At 41.3% G+C, this 25000-nt stretch overlaps 1 protein-coding gene across 3 annotated transcripts in view; it reads left to right on the top strand.

Annotated features, from left to right (window-relative positions):
* The window catches only part of LOC133557180 (eukaryotic elongation factor 2 kinase-like), a 50680-nt gene extending 26034 nt beyond the window's left edge, over positions 1-24646 (top strand). For 2 of the 3 annotated variants that reach the window (XM_061907445.1, XM_061907444.1), the window contains 11 exons: positions 1-129; positions 191-318; positions 2110-2308; positions 4931-4989; positions 5213-5290; positions 11934-11990; positions 16749-16880; positions 18814-19002; positions 19077-19201; positions 20350-20528; positions 20597-24646. The exon at positions 1-129 is cut by the window's left edge and continues 4 nt beyond it. In XM_061907445.1, the coding sequence (XP_061763429.1) occupies positions 1-129; positions 191-318; positions 2110-2308; positions 4931-4989; positions 5213-5290; positions 11934-11990; positions 16749-16880; positions 18814-19002; positions 19077-19201; positions 20350-20528; positions 20597-20706 (1385 nt within the window). In that variant the 3' untranslated portion in view covers positions 20707-24646. The remainder of the gene's footprint in view (positions 130-190; positions 319-2109; positions 2309-4930; positions 4990-5212; positions 5291-11933; positions 11991-16748; positions 16881-18813; positions 19003-19076; positions 19202-20349; positions 20529-20596) is intronic. The other variant, XM_061907446.1, reaches the window with a different exon arrangement.
* Positions 24647-25000: the final 354 nt, after the last annotated feature.

The following is a 25000-nucleotide window of genomic DNA, read 5'->3' as shown; positions in this document are numbered from 1 at the left end:
TCAGTCACTTCACATTTGAGCGTTCGGGTCACCAGCTGATCGTGGTTGACATCCAGGGCGTAGGCGACCTTTACACCGACCCGCAGATCCACACAGAAAAGGGGACTGACTTTGGCGATGGAAATCTGGGTACGCCATACCTTTTTTTTGGAGCTTCCAAATACCCTTTAATGCCCTTTTTTTTTTTTAGGCGTTCGAGGCATGGCGCTGTTCTTCCACTCCCACCTGTGCAACAAAATCTGCAAGAGCATGGGCCTGACGCCCTTTGACCTCTCCCCACCCGAGAAGCAGCAGCTGGACTGCACCAACAAACTGCTGGTAATTAGCGCCCTCCGGGACCACTTTTCAATCTAATGTACAAACCCCGTTTCCATATGAGTTGGGAAATTGTGTTGGATGTAAATATAAACAGAATACAATGATTTGCAAATCCTTTTCAAGCCATATTCAGTTGAATATGCTACAAAGACAACATATTTGATGTTCAAACTGATAAACTTAATTTTTTTTTTTTTTGTAAATAATAATTAACTTAGAATTTCATGGCTGCAACACGTGCCAAAGTAGTTGGGAAAGGGCATGTTCACCACTGTGTTGCATCACCTTTTCTTTTAACAACACTCAATAAACGTTTGGGAACTGAGGAAACTAATTGTTGAAGCTTTGAAAGTGGAATTCTTTCCCATTCTTGTTTTATGTAGAGCTTCAGTCCTTCAACAGTCCGGGGTCTCCGCTGTCCTATTTTATGCTTCATAATGCGCCACACATTTTCCATGGGAGACAGGTCTGGACTGCAGGTGGGCCAGGAAAGTACCCGCATTCTTTTTTTACGAAGCCACGCTGTTGTAACACGTGCTGAATGTGGCTTGGCATTGTCTTGCTGAAATAAGCAGGGGCGTCCATGAAGAACACGGCGTTTAGATGGCAGTGTATGTTGTTCTAAAACCTGTATGTACCTTTCAGCATTAATGGTGCCTTCACAGATGTGTAAGTTACCCATGCCTTGGGCACTAATGCACCCCCATACCATCACACATGCTGGCTTTTACACTTTTTGTCCATAACAGTCTGGATGGTTCACTTCCCCTTTGGTCCGGATGACACCATGTCGAATATTTCCAAAAACAATTTGAAAAGAGGACTCGTCAGACCACAGAACACTTTTCCACTTTGCATCAGTCCATCTTAGATGAGCTTAGGGCCAGCAAAGCCGGCGGTGTTTCTGGATGTTGTTGATAAATGGCTTTCGCTTTGCATAGTAGAGCTTTAACTTGCACTTACAGATGTAGCAACCAACTGTATTTAGTGACAGTGGTTTTCTGAAGTGTTCCTGAGCCCATGTGGTGATATCCTTTAGAGATTGATGTCGGTTTTTGACACAGTGCCGTCTGAGGGATGGAAGGTCACGGTCATTCAATGTTGGTTTCCGGCCATGCCGCTTACGTGGAGTGATTTCTCCAGATTCTCTGAACCTTTTGATGATATTATGGAGCGTAGATGTTGAAATCCCTAAATTTATTGCAATTGCACTTTGAGAAAGGTTGTTCTAAAACTGTTCGACAATTTGCTTACAAAGTGGTGACCCTCACCCCATCCTTGTTTGTGAATGACTTAGCATTTCATGTAAGCTGTTTTTATAGCCAATCATGGCACCCACCTGTTCCCAATTAGCCTGCACACCTGTGGGATGTTCCAAATAAGTGTTTGATGAGCATTCCTCAACTTTCTCAGTATTTATTGCCACCTTTCCCAACTTCTTTGTCACGTGTTGCTGGCATCCAATTCTAAAGTTGATGATTATTTGAAAAAAAAGAAAGTGTTTATGAGTTTGAACATGAAATATGTTGTCTTTGTAGCATATTCAACTGAATATGGCTTGAAAAGGATTTGCAAATCATTGTATTCTGTTTATATTTACATCTAACACCATTTCCCAACTCATATGGAAACGGGGTTTGTAAATTTGCCCTGGGTATGTAAACTTATGAGCACAACTGGTACATGTGTATATATATTTTTAATATGCAGCTAGCTGTAGGCCACAAATGTCCCCAAGTCCAAGCAGCTCCACGTTCTGCCTCCCAACTCTTCATTCTTGTTTTCTCCTAGAAATCGGCTAAAACCGTGCTGAGGGGCTGCGAGGAACAGTGCGGCTCCCCCCGCGTCCGCACCATGTCCGGGAGCCGGGGGCCGCCGCTGTTAACCCGCCTGTCCGAGACGTCGTCCGCGGACGAGAGCATGAGCGACGCCGACTCCGTCCCCTGCTCGCCCTTGGTGGCGCACGGATACATGGGGCGCTCCCCCGCTGGTACCTGAATGAATGAAATAAGTTTATTTCGGTCATATAATCAATCAACCATTTTGTGTGATCAGTTTAACAGTACAGGTTATTCATATCAACAGTCATACACACACAAAAGAACAGAAAAGGGACGGCGTGGCGCAGTGGGAGAGTGGCCGTGCGCAACCCGAGGGTCCCAGGTTCAAATCCCACCTAGTACCAACCTCGTCACGTCCGTTGTGTCCTGAGCAAGACACTTCACCCTTGCTCCTGATGGGTGCTGGTTGGCGCCTTGCATGGCAGCTCCCTCCATCAGTGTGTGAATGTGGAAGTAGTGTCAAAGCGCTTTGAGTACCTTGAAGGTAGAAAAGCGCTATACAAGTACAACTCATATATCATTTAAAAAGAATGACCGAAAAAGGAATAGGCTGAAGCCAAAGCTTATATTTGCATATCCTAAACCTTCACTGAAAATTAAATTGCCTGGAACATGAACGTTAAAAAAAAAAAATCAATGTAATGAAAGTAATTACTACAGATCCCGTTCCCATATGAGTTGGGAAATTGTGTTAGATGTAAATATAAACAGAATACAATGATTTGCAAATCCTTTCCAAGCCATATTCAGTTGAATATGCTACAAAGACAACATATTTCATGTTCAAACTCATAAATTTTCTTTTTTTTGTGCAAATAATCATTAACTTAGAATTTCATGGCCGCAACACGTGCCAAAGTAGTTGGGAAAGGTGGCAATAAATACTGATAAAGCTGAGGAATGCTCATCAAACACTTATTTGGAACATCCCACAGGTGTGCAGGCTAATTGGGAACAGGTGGGTGCCATGATTGGCTATAAAAACAGCTTTCCAGTCTTTCACAAGAAAGGATGGGGCGAGGTACACCCCTTTGTCCACAACTGCGTGAGCAAATAGTCAAACAGTTTAAGAACAACCTTTCTCAAAGTGACATTGCAAGAAATTTAAGGATTTCAACATCTACGCTCCATAATATCATCAAAAGGTTCAGAGAATCTGGAGAAATCACTCCACATAAGCGGCATGGCCGGAAACCAACATTGAATGACCGTGACCTTTGATCCCTCAGACGTATTAAAAACCAACATCAATCTCTAAAGGATATCACCGCATGGGCTCAGGAACACTTCAGAAAACCACTGTCACTAAATACAGTTCGTCGCCACATCTGTAAGTGCAAGTTAAAGCTCTACTATGCAAAGCCAAAGCCATTTATCTACAACATCCAGAAACGCAGCCGGCTTCTCTGGGCCCGAGATCATCTAAGATGGACTGATGCAAAGTGGAAAAGTGTTCTGTGGTCTGACGAGTCCACATTTCAAATTGTTTTTGGAATTATTCAACATCGTGTCATCTGGACAAAAAGGGAAGCGAACCATCCAGACTGTTATGGACACAAAGTGTAAAAGCCAGCATGTGTGATGGTATGGGGGTGTATTAGTGCCCAAGGCATGGGTAACTTACACATGTGTGATGGTATGGGGGTGTATTAGTGCCCAAGACATGGGTAACTTACACATCTGTGAAGGCACCATTAATGCTGAAAGGTACATACAGCTTTTAGAACAACATATACTGCCATCTAAGCGCCGTCTTTTTCATGGACGCCCCTGCTTATTTCAGCAAGACAATGCCAAGCCACATTCAGCACGTGTTACAACAGCGTGGCTTGGTAAAAAAAGAGTGCGGGTACTTTCCTGGCCTGCCTGCAGTCCAGACCTGTCTCCCATGGAAAATGTGTGGCGCATTATGAAGCGTAAAATACAACAGTGGAGACCCCGGACTGTTGAACAATTGAAGCTCTACATAAAACAAGAATGGGAAAGAATTTCCCTTTCAAAGCTTCAACAATTAGTTTCCTCAGTTCCCAAACGTTTATTGAGTGTTGTTAAAAGAAAAGGTGATGTAACACAGTGGTGAACATGCCCTTTCCCAACTACTTTGGCACGAGTTGCGGCCATGAAATTCAAAGTTAATTATTATTTGCAAAAAAAATAAATAAAGTTTATGAGTTTGAACATGAAATATGTTGTCTTTGTAGCATATTCAACTGAATATGGGTTGAAAAGGATTAGCAAATCATTGTATTCTGTTTATATTTACATCTAACACCATTTCCCAACTCATATGGTAACGGGGTTTGTACTTTACATATTTTAAAAATCTATATCCCCGTAAATTACAGTTTTCTCCTCCTAATTGAAATAACCTAAGAATACAAGCTGGAAGGCTGCTGTTCTTTACATGAAACATAATTTCTATTGTTTTCAAAAACACAATGTCTGAAAATTCTAATACATTAGAACTTATAAATAATGGATTGGTATGTTCATAGTAGCACACTTTGTGTATTATTCTAATGATCCTTTTTTGAAGTTTTATTCCTGGGTCTGTGTTTGTTTTATAAACATTTCCCCAAACTTCAACACAATATGTAAAATATAGAAAAATAAAATAATAATATAACATATGCAGGGATTTCTCATTCAGCATGTGTCTTTCCCTTTATATATTCAATATACGTCTGCCTTTTTGTTCACAAAGTCTGGATTCTTCCATATGTCCCAGCCACCATGAACACAGCACATAATGTTTCTCTGCTTTTTGGCAGGTTTGTCTTTCACTGGCATGTTCGAGCAGGAAAGAATTGACAACACAGGCGAGCACAAGGTGAGCAATAATTATATTTTTTTTATTAGGTGCAGTCTAATGAGTTTGATTGATTGATTGATACTTTTATTAGTAGATTGCACAGTACAGTACATATTCCGTACAATTGACCACTAAATGGTAACACCCCAATAAGTTTTTCCACTTGTTTAAGTCGGGGTCCACGTTAATCAATTCATGGTAAAAGACATTTTGTGAATATCGGGGTGCTTTACGTGCGCAGGACTCAGACAGCGGCGGGGACAGTGGCTACCCAAGCGAGAAGAGGAGTGAGGGCGACCCCAACGACCACGTGGACGGGGTGAATACATCACACACTGCATTATTACACAGTCAAGACATGACCTGTGTGTGTACTTGTACTTTTACATTGTTACAAAGTCAATTTATTCTATCAAAACAACTGTCTGACTAGTAGAAAATTTAAAAGTTTATGAACCTTTTTGAGCTTGGTAAGTGTAAGTAGTCAAATGTAGCGTGTGAAGCAGGGGTGTCCAGTCAAACAATTTTAAAGGCCGACTGAAATGAGATGTTCTTATTTAAACGGGGATAGCAGCTCCATTCTATGTGTCATACTTCATCATTTCACCATATTGCCATATTTTTGCTGAAAGGATTTCGTAGAGAACATCCATGATAAAGTTCGCAACTTTTGGTCGCTAATAAAAAAGCCTTGCCTGTAGCGGAAGTAGCAGACGATGTGTGCGTGACATCACGGGTTGTGGAGCTCCTCACATCCCCACATTGTTTATAATCCTGGCCACCAGCAGCAAGTGCAATTCGGATCGAGAAAGCGAGGAGTTCCCCATTAATTTGAGCGAGGATGAAAGATTCCTGGATGAGGAAAGTTAGAGTGAAGCACTAAAAAAAGAAAGAAAAGAAAAGGCGACGGCTCCAGGCGACTGCAGTGTGAGCGATTCAGATGTTATTATACACATTTACTAGGATAATTCTGGAAAATCCCTGATCTGCTTATTGTGTTAATAGTGTTTTAGTGAGATTATAAAGTCATACCTGAAAGTTGGAGGGCTGCGTTGACCGCCAGTGTCTCTCAGAGAAGCCAATGGAGGAGCCAAGATCACAGCTGCCTTTCTGACAGCTACAGTAGGAGGTCACATAATCCACTCAAGTCTCCGGTAACAGCCGACTTGATATCACAATTTTCCCATCCAAAAACTTGCTGGTTGACGTAGAGAAACATGTTCGCTTGACCGCTCTGTGTTAAAGCTTCACAACAAAAAAAGAAACACCGGCTGTGTTTCGGTTGCTAAAGGCAGCTGCAATCCACCGCTTTCCACCAACAGCATTCTTCTTTGAAGTCTCCATTATTAATTGAACAAATTCTTTGAATTGCCGCAGGGTATATAGTATGCGCCTTCCTAGAATTACTGCCGGGGCAAACTCGTTTCGCAAAATAATTAGCGCATGTTTAGCATTACCGCCGGCTCAGGATTAACGCCGGGTCAAACTCGTTTCGCAAAATGTTTTTTTTATTAGCGCATGTCTATAATTGATGCCGGGTCAAACTCGTTTCGCAAAATAATTAGCATATGCCTAGAATTTCCACCGGGTCAAACTCGTCACGTCACGAGTGACACTTCAACCGTCATCATTTTCAAAATGGAGGAGGCTGATTTCAATAATTGGAAATCGCATAAAGGGAAGAAGATTAAGAGCTATTCAGTAGGATTTAAGGTCCAAGCTATTGAATATGCTAAAAAGAACAGTAAGCAGCTATGTTTTATTAATATACCGTAGCTGCGTGTGTCAAATATGAGTCATTAAATGACTCCCGCCTCCTGGTGGTAGAGGGCGCTAGTGATCCTTCTTGCGACTACTCGGCTGCAGAAGAAGTGACAACAAGCAGCAAGAGTGAGCAGCGATTCTTTATTTTTTTCCTTTCGCTTGCACTTTTAACATGGAGGACTACATATGTAAAATAAAACAGTTTTCTAAACTGGACTTTTAATCGAAGCAGGAGGTAATAAAGGAAGATCTCCATCGAGACAGAGAGACTTTTAAAACTGAAGAAAGATAAGGAAGACTTCTATAAACAAGTTATCAATGCTTTTGATCAGAAGGAGCTGCACATGGACTTCATTTATAAGTAAAGGTAAGACTATAATAATGTTTTTTTTTATTAAATGTGCTTTTCATGATGGTATCCTTACATCACACTTAAATTTATAAGCGCAGGCCTAAATTTACCGCATGCCTTTGGTAAACGCCGGAGTGAGAAGAGGTTTTAAAATAATTAGCGCATGCTTGCCTTTACCGCATGCCTTTGGTAAACGCCGGAGTGAGAAGAGGTTTTAAATGAATTAGCGCCCCAGCGGCAATTCAAGGAAATACGGTACACAGAACATCAAAAGGGTGAAATGTGCGAAAAAATGAGAGCAGACAAACAACATTGCAATCTTGTGTGGGAACCTCAGGTGCAGAAACACAAAAGAAAAAGTAACTGGCAGAGAAATTTTCCTGTGCAACGTTCATATTGTTGTTACTCAGCCAGCGTTTGTGGGTCTGATGGACCCGTTGCATTTTGTGGCTTTTAATGCCTCACCATCAAACACTTTTATGTTCAAATACTGAACAGATGTTTACCTTATCATTCATCATTGTCACCGACATCCCACTAGGTGTGAGTTTTCCTTGCCCTTATGTGGGCCTACCGAGGATGTGGTAGTGGTTTGTGCAGCCCTTTGAGACACTAGTCATTTAGGGCTGTATAAGTAAATATTGATGGATTGATGATTATCCCAATAAACATCTGTTCAGGATTTTAACATAAAAGTGTTTGATGGCGAGGCATCAAAAGCCACAAAATGCAACGGGTACATCAGACCCACAAACCCTGGCTGGGTAACAACAATATGAACATTACACAAGGGTTAAAGGGGAATTGCACTATCAAATATGTTGTCTTTGTAGCATATTCAACTGAATATGGCTTGAAAAGGATTTGCAAATCATTGTATTCTGTTTATATTTACATCTAACACAATTTCCCAACTCATATGGAAACAGGGTTTGTACAAAATATTTGTATTTTATATAGTGCTTATTTTGATTTGATTGTTTTGGTCAAATAAAGCCAATAACTTATGGGTTGTATAGTTCATGTGTGATGATCATTCATAATTTGCATGCTAGATTTAAAGTCCTACTGAAAGCCACTACTAGCGACCACACAGTCTGATAGTTTATATATCAATGATGAAATATTAACATTGCAACACATGACAATACGGCCGCTTTACTTTACTAAATTGCAATTTTAAATTTCCCGGGAGTTTCTTGTTGAAAACGTCGCGGAATGATGACGTCACAGACTGTTAGGAAATATTAGCGCTGCACACACACACAGCTAAAAGTCGTCTGCTTTAACTTCATAATTCCACAGTATTCTGGACATCTGTGTTGCTGAATGTTTTGCAATTTGTTCAATTAATAATGGAGACGTCATAGTAGAAAGATGGAGTTGGGAAGCTTTAGCCTTCAGCCACACAAACACACGGTGATTCCTTGTTTAAAATTCCTGGAAGTGAAGCTTTACTATGGCTCAGAGCGGTCAAGCAAACATGGATCCCGACCAAATGTCAACCGGCAGTTTTCGGTGAGAAAATTGTGGTAAAAAGTCGCCACTTACCGGAGATCAGCTGAGCTTGTGCCGTCCATACAGCTGCCGTCGACTTCCATCAGACACTGTCCTCAAGACACCCGTGGATACACCCTTCCGACTATCAGGTACTATTTAATCTCACTAAAACACTAGCAACACAATAGAAAGATTAGGGATTTCCCAGAATTATCCTAGTAAATGTGTCTAAAAACATCTGAATCCGTCCCAATGCAATCGCGTTTTTTTTATTTTTATCTAGTCCGTCGCTATCAATATCCTCAAACACAAATCTTTCATTGTCGCTCAAATTAATGGGGAAATTGTCGTTTTCTCGCTCCGAATAGCTTTTTTTGTTGGAAGCTCTGTCACGCCAAATTTCTTCCCCCCCCAACAAAAACCTTCACCCCGGTAGACATTTGGCGTGACAGCTCTTCTAATGCCTGAAGGACACCAATGAGGGTGGAAGGACCTTAAAGCGGCCCACACAGCTGCCTGTTTTAAAAGCAATATAATTGGCTGATTGTCATTGGTGAAAAATAAAGGTGAGGAAAAAATATTAGCATTCCAGCATGCTAACCTTTCAAGCTACTTTTGCTTCGCTAATTTTGCAGCTGTAACCCTTAAGAGTCATAGAACTTGGTATTATCACGCCCTCATTGGGGTCCTTCAGGCATTGGAGGGGCTGTCCCGCCAAATGTCTTCGGGGGGAAGAAATTAGACGTGACAGCTCCCATTAAAAACAATGTGAGGATGTGAGGACGGGTGACGTCATCGTCTGCTACTTCCGGTACAGGCAGGGCTTTTTTATTAGCGACCAAAAGTTTTGAACTTTATGGTGGATGTTCTCTACTAAATCCTTTCAGCAAAAATATGGCAATATCACAAAATGATGAAATATGACACATAGAATGGACCTGCTATCCCCGTTTAAATAAGAACATCTCATTTCAGTAGGCCTTTAATTGCTGATAAATTGATCTATTATTATTTACAGCTAAAGAGTTAAAAGTGAATTGATTTGATTTATACATGTATTTGATATTGATTATTTATGAAAAATTACACTGGATTGATTTGTTTTCTATTTTATAGCCCAGGGGTCACCAACCTTTTTGAAACCAAGAGCTACTTCTTGGCTACTGATTAATGCAAAGGGCTTCCAGTTTGATACACACTTAAAACAATTGTCAGAAATTGCCAATTTGCTCAATTTACCTTCTAATAAATATAAATATATATATATATATATATATATATATATATATATATATATATATATATATATATATATATATATGTAGATTTATTTGTATATATACATATATATATTATTATATATATATTATATATATATATATATATATATATATATACATATATATATATCAATCAATCAATCAATGTTTATTTATATAGCCCTGAATCACAAGTGTCTCAAAGGGCTGCACATCCTTGGTTCAGAGCCCACATAACCATATATATATATATATATATATATATATATATATATATATATATATATATGTATATATGTGTAGATTTATTTATTACAGGTAAATTGAGCAAATTGGCAATTTCTGACAATTTATTGAAGTGTGTATCAAACTGGTAGCCCTTGGCATGAATCAGTACCCAAGAAGTAGGTCTTGCTTTCAAAAAGGTTGCTGACCCCTGGGCTATAAAATAGAAAACAAATCAAACCAGTGTAAGTGGTATATATATATATATATATATATATATATATATATACACAGTATATATATATACATATATAAAATGGGTATTCCTGTCTGTCATTCCATCGTACATTTTTTTTCCTTTTACGGAAGGTATTTTTGTAGAGAATAAATGATGAAAACACACTTAATTGAACGGTTTAAAAGAGGGGAAAACACGAAAAAATATGAAAATTAAATTTTGAAACATAGTTTATCTTCAATTTCGACTCTTTAAAATTCAAAATTCAACCGAAAAAAAGAAGAGAAAATCTAGCTCATTCGAATCTCTTTGAAAAAATTCAAAAAAGAATTTAAGGAACATCATTAGTAATTTTTCCTGATTAAGATTAATTTTGGAAATTTGATGACATGTTTTAAATAGGTTAAAATCCAATCTTCACTTTGTTAGAATATATAACAAATTGCACCAAGCTATATTTCTAACAAAGACAAATCATTATTTCTTCTAGATTTTCCAGAACTAAATTTTTAAAAGACATTCAAAAGACTTGGAAATAATATTTAAATTTGATTCTAAAGATTTTCTAGATTTGCCAGAATAATTATTTTTAATTTTAATCATAATAAGTTTGAAGAAATATTTCACAAATATTCTTCGTCGAAAAAACAGAAGCTAAAATGAAGAATTCAATTAAAATGTATTTATTATTTATTTACAATAAAAAAAATAATTTACTTGAACATTGATTTAAATTGTCAGGAAAGAAGAGGAAGGAATTTAAAGGTAAAAAGGTATATGTGTTTAAAAATCCTAAAATAATATTTAAGGTTGTATTTTTTCTCTAAAATTGTATTTCTGAAAGTAATAGGAAGTAAAGTAAAAAAATAAATGAATTTATTTCAACAAGTGAAGACCAAGTCTTTACAATATTTTCTTGTATTTTCATCAAATTATATTTGAGTTTTGTCTCTCTTAGAATTAAAAATGTCAAGCAAAGCGCGACCAGCTTGCTAGTAAATAAATACAATTTAAAAAATAGAGGCAGCTCACTGGAAAGTGCTGCTATTTGAGCTATTTTTAGAACAGGCCAGCGGGCGACTCATCTGGTCCTTACGGGCGACCTGGTGCCCGCGGGCACCGCCTTGGTGACCCCTGTTATAGCCTAACTAAAATACTGCATTATCCACAATGCATTGCGTCAAACCGGATGTAAGAAAAGGAGCGGGAGCAGGTGCATTGTGGGTGATGAGACCGAGCATTACGAGCCTACGGGTGATGAATGAATACAGATAACAAGATATAAGGATCCTTTGTATCCACATTTTTTTCTTAGATAAAGTACAACTTTATTTACACATTTCGACGTCCTGTCCAATACTTCGATCGTAGTTAATCCACACCAATAAAACAATAGAATGAATAAATAAATCAGGTATATAGATAAGTGAAACTGCGAAGCACCCTGGGCCGCATGTTGGACACCCCTAAAGAGTCATTGTTAGCTTTACTTATTTTTTATCTTCTCTTGTTGCTGTTTTTGTATTTCACCTTCATTTGTCCACCTGGATTGAACCTTGCAGTGTTTTTGGTTTTTTTGTTGGTTTCTTTCTTTGACGCATGTGTTTATCGCCACACGCTGTAGGCTCGCCAACGCTACCAAAGACATTATTCCGAGTCGGACGAGGACAGTTTTAAACGGGTAAAGGAACATTGGAGACGCCGGTGTGCAAAAGGAATCATTTATAACGTCACTGAAATCGATCATCCCACTCCTGCTGTTGTTTGTCTTCCCTTTTGAGAGGAAGGTGGTTGCTTTGCAGGAACCAATCAGTGCATGTCTTATTACTCGTGATAGTCTTGTTTTCATATTACAAGTACGACTTCTGTTTTCCAGCTCGCTACCCGCTAGATTCCACACTAGACCGTCTTGTTTTTGCTAGCTCCCATGCTAGCTCTTTTAGTTTGTTATCCGCCTCGTGCGCGCTTTCTTTTTGTACCCTTTTGTTCGGTTTTGTCTTAGTGTTTAATTAAATCATGTTCTCCTATTCAACGCCTGCCTCCTTCTCTGCATCTTGGGGTTCGTCCCAAACTAACTCTGACAAACACAACAAATACCCAGAACCCCTTGCAGCACTAACTCCACAATATACACCCCCCCTACATCATTAGTGAAAAGGCAAGTTCCATTTGTAGTTCATACCCAGCATGCAGGGCCCCACTTCAGTCTTGACTGCACACACTTAGGATCCATCAGGGACCAGCTCATAAAAGTGTCACGGGCGGTACAGCTCAGTTGGTATAATGGCGGTGCCAGCAACTTAAGGGTTACAGGTTCGATGCCATCCTAGTCACTGCTGTTGTGTCCTTGGGCCTTGACCCACCTGCTCTAAGTGCCACCCACACCGGTAAACCATCAATCAATCAATGTTTATTTATACAGCCCTAAATCACAAGTGTCTAAAAGGGCTGCGCCAGCCACAACGACATCCTCGGTTCAGAGCCCGCATAAGGGCAAGGAAAAACTCACAACCCAGTGGGATGTCAATGTGAATGACTATGAGAAACCTTGGAGAGGACCACAGATGTGGGTGACCCCCCCCCCCCCCCTCCCAATCTCATGTCTATGGCGAATTCTTAATGTTAAAAACCGTATTCAGGAGAGTCGTAAACAGTTTTGTAGGCTCCAGCTGTAAAAATATTCAATTCATAATGAATCATTCCTACTTTGCTTAAATTCATTCACAACTCCAATTAAAAGCGATTAAGGTTTTACTTGGCGAACAAAAGTAGATTTCAGAATAAGAATCAGACATACTTTATTATTCCTTGAGGGGAAATTAAAATGTTCTTAAAATTAAAATAATTAAAATTTGGCTTTGGGAGCCTGAGTGTGTGTGCCTTAAAGACACATCCAACAAAAGTGCAGTGCAAGTATGTTTTTATTTCGATATTAAGAAATAATGTTTTCAGGTTCAAACACTGATGACATTTATTAAACAAGACAAAAGGCAAAGAATTGAACAGAGACAGAATTAAATATGGACTCAGATCCGAGGAGAGACATGGCCATAGTACTGTCTGTACAGTCCAGCACCACGCTCTGCCCAAAGATTGTACTCCTTCTTCTTTATTCTCTCTATAGTGCCTACAGAGGCACTGTAGAGAGCCTACTGACTGACAGCATCTCTGTCTTTACTGGAGCCCGCAGTGCCTCAGACTGGAAGTCTCTGCAGAGAGTGGTGAGGACGTCGGAAAAAGATCACCAGGACTCCTCGTTCTCCTATCCAGGAGATCGCAAAAAAGCCGCTGCCTGACCAGGGCTCAGAAAATCTGCAGAGACTCCTCCCACCCCCACCAAGGACTGTTTTCACTGCCGGACTCTAGAAAGAGGTTCCGTAGCAGAACCTCCAGGTTCTGTAACAACTTCTTTCCTCAGTCCGTAAAACTCTTGAATGCATTAAAATAATCCCCTCAATTCCCCCCAAAAATGGATTAACTGGCTGGACTATAAAGACAATATAACATACATCCATAAACGTGGATGCATATGCAAAAGTGCAATATATTTATCTGTACAGTAATCTATTTATCTATATCTGCACCTTATTGTTCTTTTATCCTGCACTACCATGAGCAAATGCAACAAAATTCCGTTCTTATCTGTTCTGTAAAGTTCAAATTTGAATGACAATAAAAAGGAAGTCTCCAAAAAAAAAAATTCAGTCGGTCAAAGTCAGGGGCCTCAAACTCAATTCACCTGGGGACCACTGGACACAGAGACTGGGTGAGGCTTGGCCGCAAGAAAATATTTTTTAGAGGGGAGTGTATATTGTAGCGTCCCGGAAGAGTTAGTGCTGCAAGGGGTTCTGGGTATTTGTTCTGTTTGTCAGAGTTAGTTTGGGACGAACCCCAAGGTGCAGAGAAGGAGGCAGGCATTGAATAGGAGAACATGGTTTAATAAAACACAAGACAAAACCAAACAAAAGGGTACAAACAAAAAGCACGCACGAGGCGGATAACAAACTAAAAAAGCTAGCATGGGAGCTACAAAACAAAAGGAGCCTAGCATGGAAGCTAGCAAAAACAAAAGGGTCTAGCGTGGAAGCTAGCGGGTAGCGAGCAGGAAAACAGAAGTCGTACTTGTAATATGAAAACAAACTGGAAGCAGGGAACAAAAAACAGTAAGCTATAAACATCTAACGAATATAGCTTACCGCTACGCTGCAACGACAAGCCCAGTAGGAAGGACAAGTAGAACTGATATTGACACGACGGGAGCGACAATGCAGAAGCGACAATAATCCAGCACGGACTGGAGACAAAAGCAGGTAAAAATAGGAGTGGGCTGATTTACACCAGGTGTGGCCAGGTGCCAATCAGCCGCAGTTGAGGGGAAACAGCGCTCAGGGAGAAAGACAGGAAACCAACAAAATAAGAGCGCTGACAGGAAATACTACACACACAGAGGACAAAACTACAACACAAACAAACTGTCAGGGGCAAACCTGACACTGTTGTGTTACGGATGTTCTCCCGAATTGTGTTTGTCATTCTTGTTTGGTGTGGGTTCACAGTGTGGCGCATATTTGTAACAGTGTTAAAGTTGTTCATACGGCCACCCTCAGTGTGACCTGTATGGCTGTTGACCAAGTATGCCTTGCATTCACTTGTGTGTGTGTGTGATAGCTGTAGATATTATGTGATTGGGCCGGCCCGCAAAGGCAGTCCCTTTGAGGTTTATTGGCACTCTGTACTTCTCCCTACGTCCGTGTACCGCCGTGTTTTAAAAAGTAATACATTTAACTTTTTGAAACCGATACCGATGGTTTCCGATATTACATTTTAAGGCATTTATCGGCCGATAATATCGACAGTCCGATATTATCGGACATCTCTACAAATAACGGTTTGAATTGGTTCAAGTTATCGGGGACTGTTATCACTGACGGACAGGTGTCGCGGTGTGACTGCAGCCAGGCACGTAAGAAAACCCTCGTCTCCATGGCAACGTCTCTGTCGCTTTCAAACATTTGCCGCTTTTCCACTCACGCAGGGGTAGGCAACCCAGAACGTTGAAAGAGCCATTTTGGACCCAAATAACACAACGCTGTCAAGCGCTATTCATATAAAACTCGCGGGTTGCACTAACATTAAAGTCCTACTGAAAGCCACTACTAGCGACCACGCAGTCTGATAGTTTATACATCAATGATGAAATATTAACATTGCAACACATGACAATACGGCCGCTTTAGTTTACTAAATTGCAATTTTAAATTTCCCGCGAGGTATCCTGTTGAAAACGTCAATATGATGACCCGTGTGCGTGACGTCTCGGATTGTAGCGGACATTTTTCCCAGCCCGATCCCAGCTATAAGTAGTCTGCTTTAATTGCATAATTCCACAGTATTCTGGACATCTGTGTTGCTGAAACTTTTGCAATTTGTTCAATTAATAATGGAGACGTCAAAGAAGAAAGATGTAGGTGGGAAGCGGTGTATTGCGGCTGCCTTTAGCAACACAAACACAGCCGGTGTTTCCTTGTTTATATTCTCGAAGGTGAAGCTTTACAATGGAACAGAGCGGTCAAGCGAATATGGTTCCCGACCACATGTCAACCGGCAGGTTTCGGTGAGAGAATTGTGGTAATAAGTCGGCTCTTATCATAGACATGAGCTGCGTACTCTCTTACCTCCTCCCGCCGGAGACACTGGCGGTCACCACACCCGTGGCCACACCCCTTCGACTTTCAGGTACCAAATAATCTAACTACAACACTAGTAACACGATCACCAGATAAGGGATTTTCCAGAATTATCCTAGTAAATGTGTCTAATAATATTTGAATCGCTCCCACTGTCCTCTTTTTTCTTCTTCTTTATTATTCACTCTAACTCTCCTCATCCGCGAATCTTTCATCCTCACTCAAATGAATGGGGAAATTGTCGCTTTCTCGGTCCGAAACGCTCTTGCTGCTGGTGGCCATGATTGTAAACAATGTTCAGATGTGAGGAGCTCCACAACCCGTGACGTCACGCACACATCGTCTGCTACTTCCGCTACAGGCAAGGCTTTTTTATTAGCGACCAAAAGTTGCAAACTATCGTCGATGTTCTCTACTAAATCCTTTCAGCAAAAATATGATAATATGGTGAAATGATGAAGTATGACACATAGAATGGAGCTGCTATCCCCGTTTAAATAAGAACATCTCATTTCAGTAGGCCTTTAAAATTTGGTTCTAAGCAACACAACCACCTACCTTTTGTGTTTCCAGTGTGCGTGTGTGTGTGTGTGTGTGTGTGTGTGTGTGTGTGTGTGTGTGTGTGTGTGTGTGCGTGTGCGCTCCTCTTCCCGCCTATTGTGTGGTTTCTCCATCCAAACTCCTCTCGGAAGTACATCCCTGCGTGTGATCCAAGGAATCGTTAATGAACTCCTCCGTGTTTTTCCTCCCAGCTGACGGAGGAGAGGTGGAGCTTCTTCCACTCGTCTCGCGCCCACGTGCACAGATCCTCCTGCGTGGCCACCGAGGTGGAGCGACTCAGCTCCCTGCTGCAGAAGCGCATCGGCCAGTCTGTCCTGGGAAAGGTGAGACCACGGGGGAGGGAATATGTTTTTTTTTTTCTTTTTTTGGCACTGTTGAGAGACGTAGCGAGTTCCCATAGGTGCGTTGTTGGAATTATATATTATATCAGACCTTGATGGAAAGTGATAGTACATAACTTAAATAAATAATAATTAAAAAAAAAACTTTGAAAATATAAAAATATGGCTAAAAGCATCATGTAGTGACAAAAACCTGATATTACTAAACAATTATGAAAAACCAAACATTTGTCTTTAGAAATGAGCCGAGGATGTGGTTGTGTCTTGTGCAGCCCTTTGAGACACTCATGATTTAGGGCTATATAAGTAAACATTGATTTGTGACTGCATGGGTTCCCTCCGGGTACTCCGGCTTCCAAAAACATGCACCTGGAGATTTGTTGATTGGCAACACTAAATTAATAATTATATCGCGCTTTTCTAAACACTCACAGAGAAGTGTGAAGCCATCATTCATTCACACGATGGTGGTGGTAAGCTACATCTGTAGCCACAGCTGCCCTGGGGTAGACTGACGGAAGCGTGGCTGCCAGTTTGCACCTACGGCCCCTCCCACCACCACCTGTCATTCATTCATCATTCATCCACCAGTGTGAGCGGCACCGGGGGCAAAGGGTGAAGTGTCCTGCCCAAGGACACAACGGCAGCCATTTTTTTGGATGTCAATAGGTGGGAAGCGAACCTGCAACCCTCAGCTTTCTGGCCGGCCGCTCTACCCACTACGCCATGCCACCTCTAAATGGTCCCTAGTGTGTGAATGTTGTCTGTCTATCTGTGTTGGCCCTGTGATGAGGTAGCGACTTGTCCAGGGTGTACCCCGCCTTCTGCCCGAATGCAGCTGAGATAGGCTCCAGCACGCGTTTCCTCCGTATTTGCGAGCTAAATAAGCAATGCGTGCGCCATTGGCGTACTCCTCGCGCATTTCTAAGTCCACAGCAAATCCCTCCTTCCTTCCAGGCTGGTATGTTGGCTTTTTTTGGATCCATATTGAGTAATAAAATTGACAAAACACACGCTGAAGCATGAGTAATGGACTGCGTAAACAGGATGTGACGCACTGTAGGGTCTCCGCCTCTCCATATTGGACGCGCCCATGTTGAGGTGTCACTGTTAAATTCAGTTTCGGGCCAAAAATGTTGATAAGGATGTCCTTATTTTAAAGTATTAAATTTATAGTATAACAAAGGTCCTGGGTTTGATCCTGCGTTCGAGATCTTTCTGTGTGGAGTCTGCATGTTCTCCCCCCGTGACCGCGTGGGTTGCCTCCGGGTACTCCGGCTTCCTCCCACCTCCAAAGACATGCACCTGGGGATAGGCCCCTCCCACTTCCAAAGACATGCACCTGGGGATAGGTTGATTGGCAACACTAAATGGTCTCCAGTGTGTGAATGTTGTCTGTCTATCTGTGTTGGCCCTGTGATGAGGTGGCGACTCGTCCAGTGTGTACCCGCCTTCCACCCGAATGTAACTGAGATAGGCTCCAGCACCCCCTGCGACCCCAAACGGGACAAGCGGTAAAAAATGGATGGATGGATGGCAAAGTCAGCAACCATACAGATGCCCCTTCTTATTCACCTTGGCTGCATTTGTGGATGCGCTTTCCTCGCGCATTTCTAAGTCCACAGCAAATCCCTCCTTCCTTCCAGGCTGGTATATTGGCTTTTTTTGGATCCATGTTGAGTAATAAAATCGACAAAACACACGCCGAAGCATGAGTAATGAACCGTAGGGTCTCTACCTCTCCATATTGGGCGTTCCCTTGTTGAGGTGCCACTGTAAAATTCAGCTTCGGGGCAAAAATGTTGATAAGGACGTCCTTATTTTAAAGTATTATATTTATAGTATATTCAGTGTTTGATCTTTTTGAAATATATAATGCACCCACGAGTCAATTGGAAGGTTTCCTCCTCCCCAGGTCCACCTGGCCATGGTGCGCTACCACGAGGCTGGGCGTTTCTGCGAGAAGGACGAGCAGTGGGATCAGGACTCGGCCATGTTCCACCTGGAGCGAGCCGCCCAGTGCGGGGAGCTGGAGGCCATCGTGGTCTTGGGTCAATGCTGCCTGCAGCTGCCGCACCACATCCTGCCAAACATGGAGCTGGAGGTGCGCTTCTCCGATTCTCTCACCGCATTCGAAGGTTGAATTCACCTAAAACGTGACTCTTGCCTGACTTCCAGGACAACGCGGGAAACCGGATGAAAGGATTCAAGTATCTGCTGCAGGCCGCGGAAGCCGGTGACCGATCCTCAATGATCGTAGTGGCCCGAGCTTTTGATACGGGGGTCAACCTGTCTGCAGACAGGTGAGAGAAATTCATTTGGGAGAAGAGTGCCCCCTGGAGGAAGCCAGTTGTTGTTGTTGTTGTTGGAAGGGCTTCAGGAGGGTTGACATGCTGCCGTCCTTGAAAGAACAAAAATGTCCCGAAATTTTACCAAACTTGGACTTGAATCTGAAAATGTGTAAAATCACGGTGGAACTAGATGAGGAAATTCCTGGAGGAACTGCATGTGAATGCTCCAATGCTAAAGTTGAACTGAAATCCTGGACATTTTTTTTGTAGAATTGTTGGAGTAGAGCAGACAATTCCCAAGCAGGCTGAATATTTAGGAAGTTGGAACAGTTTGAATCAGATGAAAAATGTGGACCTTTGAAGAACGTCCCATTGATTTTAATGGGAATTGCCCAAAAATGTGTGAATTTCGGGAAAAAGCGGGAATTTTTTTGAAAATGGTAAAAAACTTGAATGGTGGGAATGAGTTGAAATGGTCGGTGTTGGAGTTTTTCAAATCGGTCGAGTGGTAACATGTTGAATTGAGAAATGGTAATACGGTATTTCGGGAAAACTGGGAATTTTTCCTGTTCAAAAGAACAACTTAGTTTTTTTCTCCTGATTAAAAGGAATGTTTTGACGGTGATACGGTTGAAATGCATTGAAAAAGGTGCCAGAAAAAAGGGTGGAAATAGGGCTTAGGAAAACTAGGATTTCTGGAAAATCCTAGAATTTTATTTTTAAACCTGGAAAAAAGGTAGTTAAATGTCCAGGACGGTTTAATGTGTTTTTGGGGGGAAATATTGCATTTTTGTGTGTTTTTGCCAATTTAAATATGTATATATATATATATATACACTGAATATATATAGTTTATGATTTTAGCTACATACGGTAGTTCCTCTGTTTGTTTGAAATTTTCATTAGTCCCACAAGTGGTGTAAAAGTGTAGGACTATTGAGTAATACCAAAGCTGAGAAACAGATCTTTTTTACGGCCCAACAATGGGCCCTAAGATTAAGAAACATTGTTTTGATGTTTCATTAGAATTTATGTTAAGATAAAGCCAATAATGACATTTTTTCCCCGCTTTATTTTGAAAAGCAAGAAAAAGTATCGAATGACATTATTGGTACCGGCACAACATTATTCTGTATGTACATTGCTTCCTCCCCACACAGGAAGCAGGACTGGGAGGAGGCGATCCGCTGGTACGACAGCGCATTGAACATGAGCGACCACGACGAAGGCGGCGAGTTCGACGGCATGCAGGACGAGCCCCGTCACCTCCTGCTGGCCAGAGAGGCGGCCATGTTCCAGGAGGGAGGCTTCAACCTCACGGCCAACCCGCAGAAAGCAGGTGAAGCCGCCAGCGCCATCAAGAGACTTGACGCAGTCTGACCGCTGTCGCTTTTTCCTTCCCTGCAGGCGACTTGTTTACAGAAGCAGCAGAGGCCGCCACGGAGGCCATGAAGGGTCGCTTGGCCAACCAGTACTACATGAAAGCCGAGGAGGCGTGGGCCATGATGGAGGAGTAAATCTGCGTCCGGGTGCGCACTTTTAACACGAAGTGGATTGACGTTTACATATTTTTATAACACATTTCTAAGCTCCTGGTGCTTTGCATGTTTCAGTCCTCCATCTTCATCAAGTTACCTGTGCAGGATTTTCTCTTCCAAGTACCCAATTTACCGTATTTTCCGGACCATAGGGCGCACCGGATTAAAAGGCGCACTGCCGGTGAGCGGGTCTAGTCAGGTCTATTTTCATACAAAAGGCGCACCGGCTTATAAGGCGCATTAAAGGCCTACTAAAATGGAATTTTCTCATTTAAACGGGGATAGCAGCTCCATTCTATGTGTCATACTAGATCATTTTGCGATATTGCCATATTTTTGCTGAAAGGATTTAGTAGAGAACATCCACGATAAAGTTTGCAACTTTTGGTCGCTAATAAAAAAGCCTTGCCTGTAGCGGAAGTAGCAGACGATGTGCGCGTGACGTCACGGGTTGTGGAGCTCCTCACATCTGAACATTGTTTATCAATCATGGCCACCAGCAGCAAGTGCAATTCGGACCGAGAAAGCGAGGAGTTCCCCATTAATTTGAGCGAGGATGAAAGATTTGTGGATGAGGAAAGTTAGAGTGAAGCACTTAAAAAAATTAAATGAAAAGGCGACGGCTCCAGGCGACGGCAGTGTGAGCGATTCAGATGTTTTTAACACATATACTAGGATAATTCTGGAAAATCCCTTATCTGCTTATTGTGTTAATAGTGTTTTAGTGAGATTATAAAGTCATACCTGAAAGTCGGAGGGCTGCGGTGAACGCCAGGTTCTCTGAGAGAAGCCAATGCAGGAGCCAAAATCACAGCTGCCTTTTTGACAGCTGCAGGAGGAGGTCGCATAATCCACTGATGTCTCCGGTAAAAGCAGACTTCATATCACAATTTTCCCATCCAAAAACTTGCTGGTTGACGTAGAGAAACATGTTCGCTTGACAACCCTGTGTTAAAGCTTCACAACAAACAAAGAAACACCGGCTGTGTTTCAGTGCTAAAGGCAGCTGCAATCCACCGCTTTCCACCAACAGCATTCATCTTTGACGTCTCCATTATTAATTGAACAAATTGCAAAGGATTCAGCAACACAGATGTCCAGAATACTGTGTAATTATGCGATGAAAAGAGACGACTTTTAGGCCCAAGTGGTGCTGGGCTAATATGTCCGCTACAACCCGAGACGTCACAAACACTCGTCATCATTCCGCGACGTTTTCAACAAGAAACTCCGCGGGAAATTTAAAATTGCAATTTAGTAAAGTAAAGCGGCCGTATTGTCATGTGTTGCAATGTTAATATTTCATCATTGATATATAAACTATCAGACTGCGTGGTCGCTAGTAGTGGCTTTCAGTAGGACTGTAAAGGAGTCATATAATTATTTTTTTTCTAAATGTAAAAGACTTCCTTGTGGTTTACATCAGTGTTTTCCAACCACTGTGCCGCGGCACACTGGGAGATGATCTAATTTCACCTATTGGTTAAAAATATTTTTCGCAAACCAGTAATTATAGTCTGCAAATGATGCGTTGTTGTTGAGAGTCGGTGCTGTATAGAGCTTGGCAGAGTAAGCGTGGAATACTCTTCTGTATCAGTAGCTAATTGCTTTGTTGATGTCAAAAATAGCGGGAGGCAGTGTGCAGGTAAAAAAGGTGTCTAGTGCTTAAAGCAAAAATAAACAAAAGGTGAGTGCCCCTAAGAAAAGGCTTTGAAGCTTTGGGAAGGCTATGCAGAACAAAACTATAACTGAATTGACTACAAATTAAAAACAGAATGCTGGACGACAGCAAAGACTTACTGTGGAGCGAAGACGGCGTCTGCATCCGAACATGACGTGACAATCAAAAATGTCCCCACAAAGAAGGAAAAAACAACTGAAATATTCTTGATTGCGACAACAAAGTAGACGCAGGAAGTATCGCTCAAAGGAAGACATGAAACTGCTTCAGGAAAATACCAAAAAAAAAGAGAAAAAGCCACCAAAATAGGAGTGCAAGACAAGAATAAAATACTACACACAGGAAAACGGCCAAAAAGTCCAAATAAGACAACCATTTACTGTCAACTGAGTTTCGTTTTTTATTATTTTCTTCTGGTGGTTTGCCTCCGCATTTTTTCAACACAAAAAATGTGCCTTGGCTGAAAACCAGTGGTCTACATAACACGTAATTGTGATTCTTTGGTCCAAATGTTGCAGAGATGATGTTTTACACATCATCTTCCAGTCGCTTTCTGACAATCTCTTCAGGATGCGCCGTTTTGTGGCCGCTCTTATTTATTTACGTGGCTCAGTTTCCACAGCGTCTTCTCCCCGTCATCTTTGTTGTAGCGGTGTAGCGTGCAAGGACGGGAGTGGGAGAAGTGTCAAAAGATGGAGCTAACGGTTTTAATAGCATTCAGACTTTACTTCAATCAATGACAGAGCAGCATCTCCTCATCCGTGGCTCACTAGTGCAACAACAACACCCGAAATGTTTCCCGTGAAAAACAGTCCGACCGGAACTCTCTAATAACTAAAGTTTCTTGGGTGAATAATGTAAAGTCACCACACCAGTTTGTTTTAGTGCTTTCATGGCGAGTTTACTGACAGACATAAGTAAGAACTTTACACTACTTTATATTAGAAATGGCAAGAGCGGAGAATGAATGTCCCATAACAAGAAGAAAGAGAAAAAGAAGAAGCTTATCGACTACGTTGTCGCCACGAACTACAATGGCGGAGGCGCGCAAATTTTCAGGACTTATGCAGATCCCAAATACACATCAGCAGGCACCAGAAGGTAGGAAACGTTGCTTTTGCATAATATTGCGAAACAAAACGCCAGATAATGTCTTACCTTATACACACACCATAATAATATCAATCAATCAATGTTTATTTATATAGCCCTAAATCACAAGTGTCTCAAAGGGCTGCACAAACCACAACAACTTCCTCGATACAGAGCCCAAATAAGGGCAAGGAAAAACTCACACCCAGTGGGACGTCGGTGATAATAATAATACTCCCATGTTGAAGCATAGTACAATCCATGCAGCTTTATAGTTTACCAAAGTCGCACTAAAACATTTTAATAGATTTTTCAGCGCCGTGTGTAATGTTTCATATTTTCAATGGAACATACATTATTTTGGTTTTGTTTACTTGAGTCGTATGGCAGTCTACATGTATTTCTTATGTGTGACAGCCATCATATTGCAGTCAACACATATCTCTTATGTGTGACTGCCATCTACTGGTCACATTTATCATTACACCATGTACCAAATAAAATATATAGTCCTGTAGTCTTAAATATAAAGTACATACTATTCGAACTAAATTAATGATAAACAATATGATATATCTGTGATGAGGGGCGACTTGTCCAGGGTGCACCCTACCTTCCGCCCAAATGCAGCTGAGATAGGCTCCAGTGACTCCAAAAGGCACAAATGGTAGGAAATGGATGGATGGCTGGCATAATGATATTTTATTTATTTTCTTAAATAAACAGTCAATAAAATCTGAGTACAAATGAAAATACTGCCCCACAGGTTTTGTCATCATTTTTGCGCTTAAGAAACTTCTCTATGACTTTTGCACTTGTAGTCAGACCATGTACCAAATAAAATTCCTTCGAGGTCGGTAAGCACAACCAGAATTATTCCCGTACATAAGGCGCACTGTCGAGTTGTGAGAAAATGAAAGGATTTTATGTGCGCCTTCTAGTCTGTAAAATATGGTCCTCCTTGTCCGTCTGTCCAGTTCTCAATGGAGTGTGTGAAGCCCCAACTTGACACCCCCCCCCAAAAAAAATATTTACATAACTTTCTATTGGATGAATGTTTGTTTAAAAAAAGGAAAAGGAAGATTATACTGTAAGAAAATTGTAAAAAAAAAAAAAAAAATAAAGTTTGCATTGCCTTTTTTCTGAGTACGCACTTTCATTTGCTGCTGGTGTTTTTTTCAAAGATCATGCGACTCAATTTTGACTGGTTCTGATTTTTTTTATTTTTAATTGAACAATATTTACAAACAGTGCTGTTCTTGTCCCTCTACTAAGATAATAAACACAAACTCAATATCATTACTTTTTGACCTTTGACCAGCCCTTTTTCTTATGATAACGTTGACGGGAGCGGGGAAATGTCTGGGCGGCATAGCTCGGTTGGTAGAGTGGTCGTGCCAGCAACTTGAGGGTTGCAGGTTTGATTCCCGCTTCCGCCATCTTAGTCACTGCCGTTGTGTCCTTGGGCAAGACACTTTACCCACCTGCTCCCAGTGCCAC

The sequence above is a fragment of the Nerophis ophidion genome, linkage group LG08, assembly GCF_033978795.1.
Source record: "Nerophis ophidion isolate RoL-2023_Sa linkage group LG08, RoL_Noph_v1.0, whole genome shotgun sequence".
NCBI classification, from domain to species: domain Eukaryota; kingdom Metazoa; phylum Chordata; class Actinopteri; order Syngnathiformes; family Syngnathidae; genus Nerophis; species Nerophis ophidion.
The sequence above is the reverse complement of the archived record's forward strand: the minus strand, read 5'-3'. Positions and strand labels throughout refer to the sequence as shown.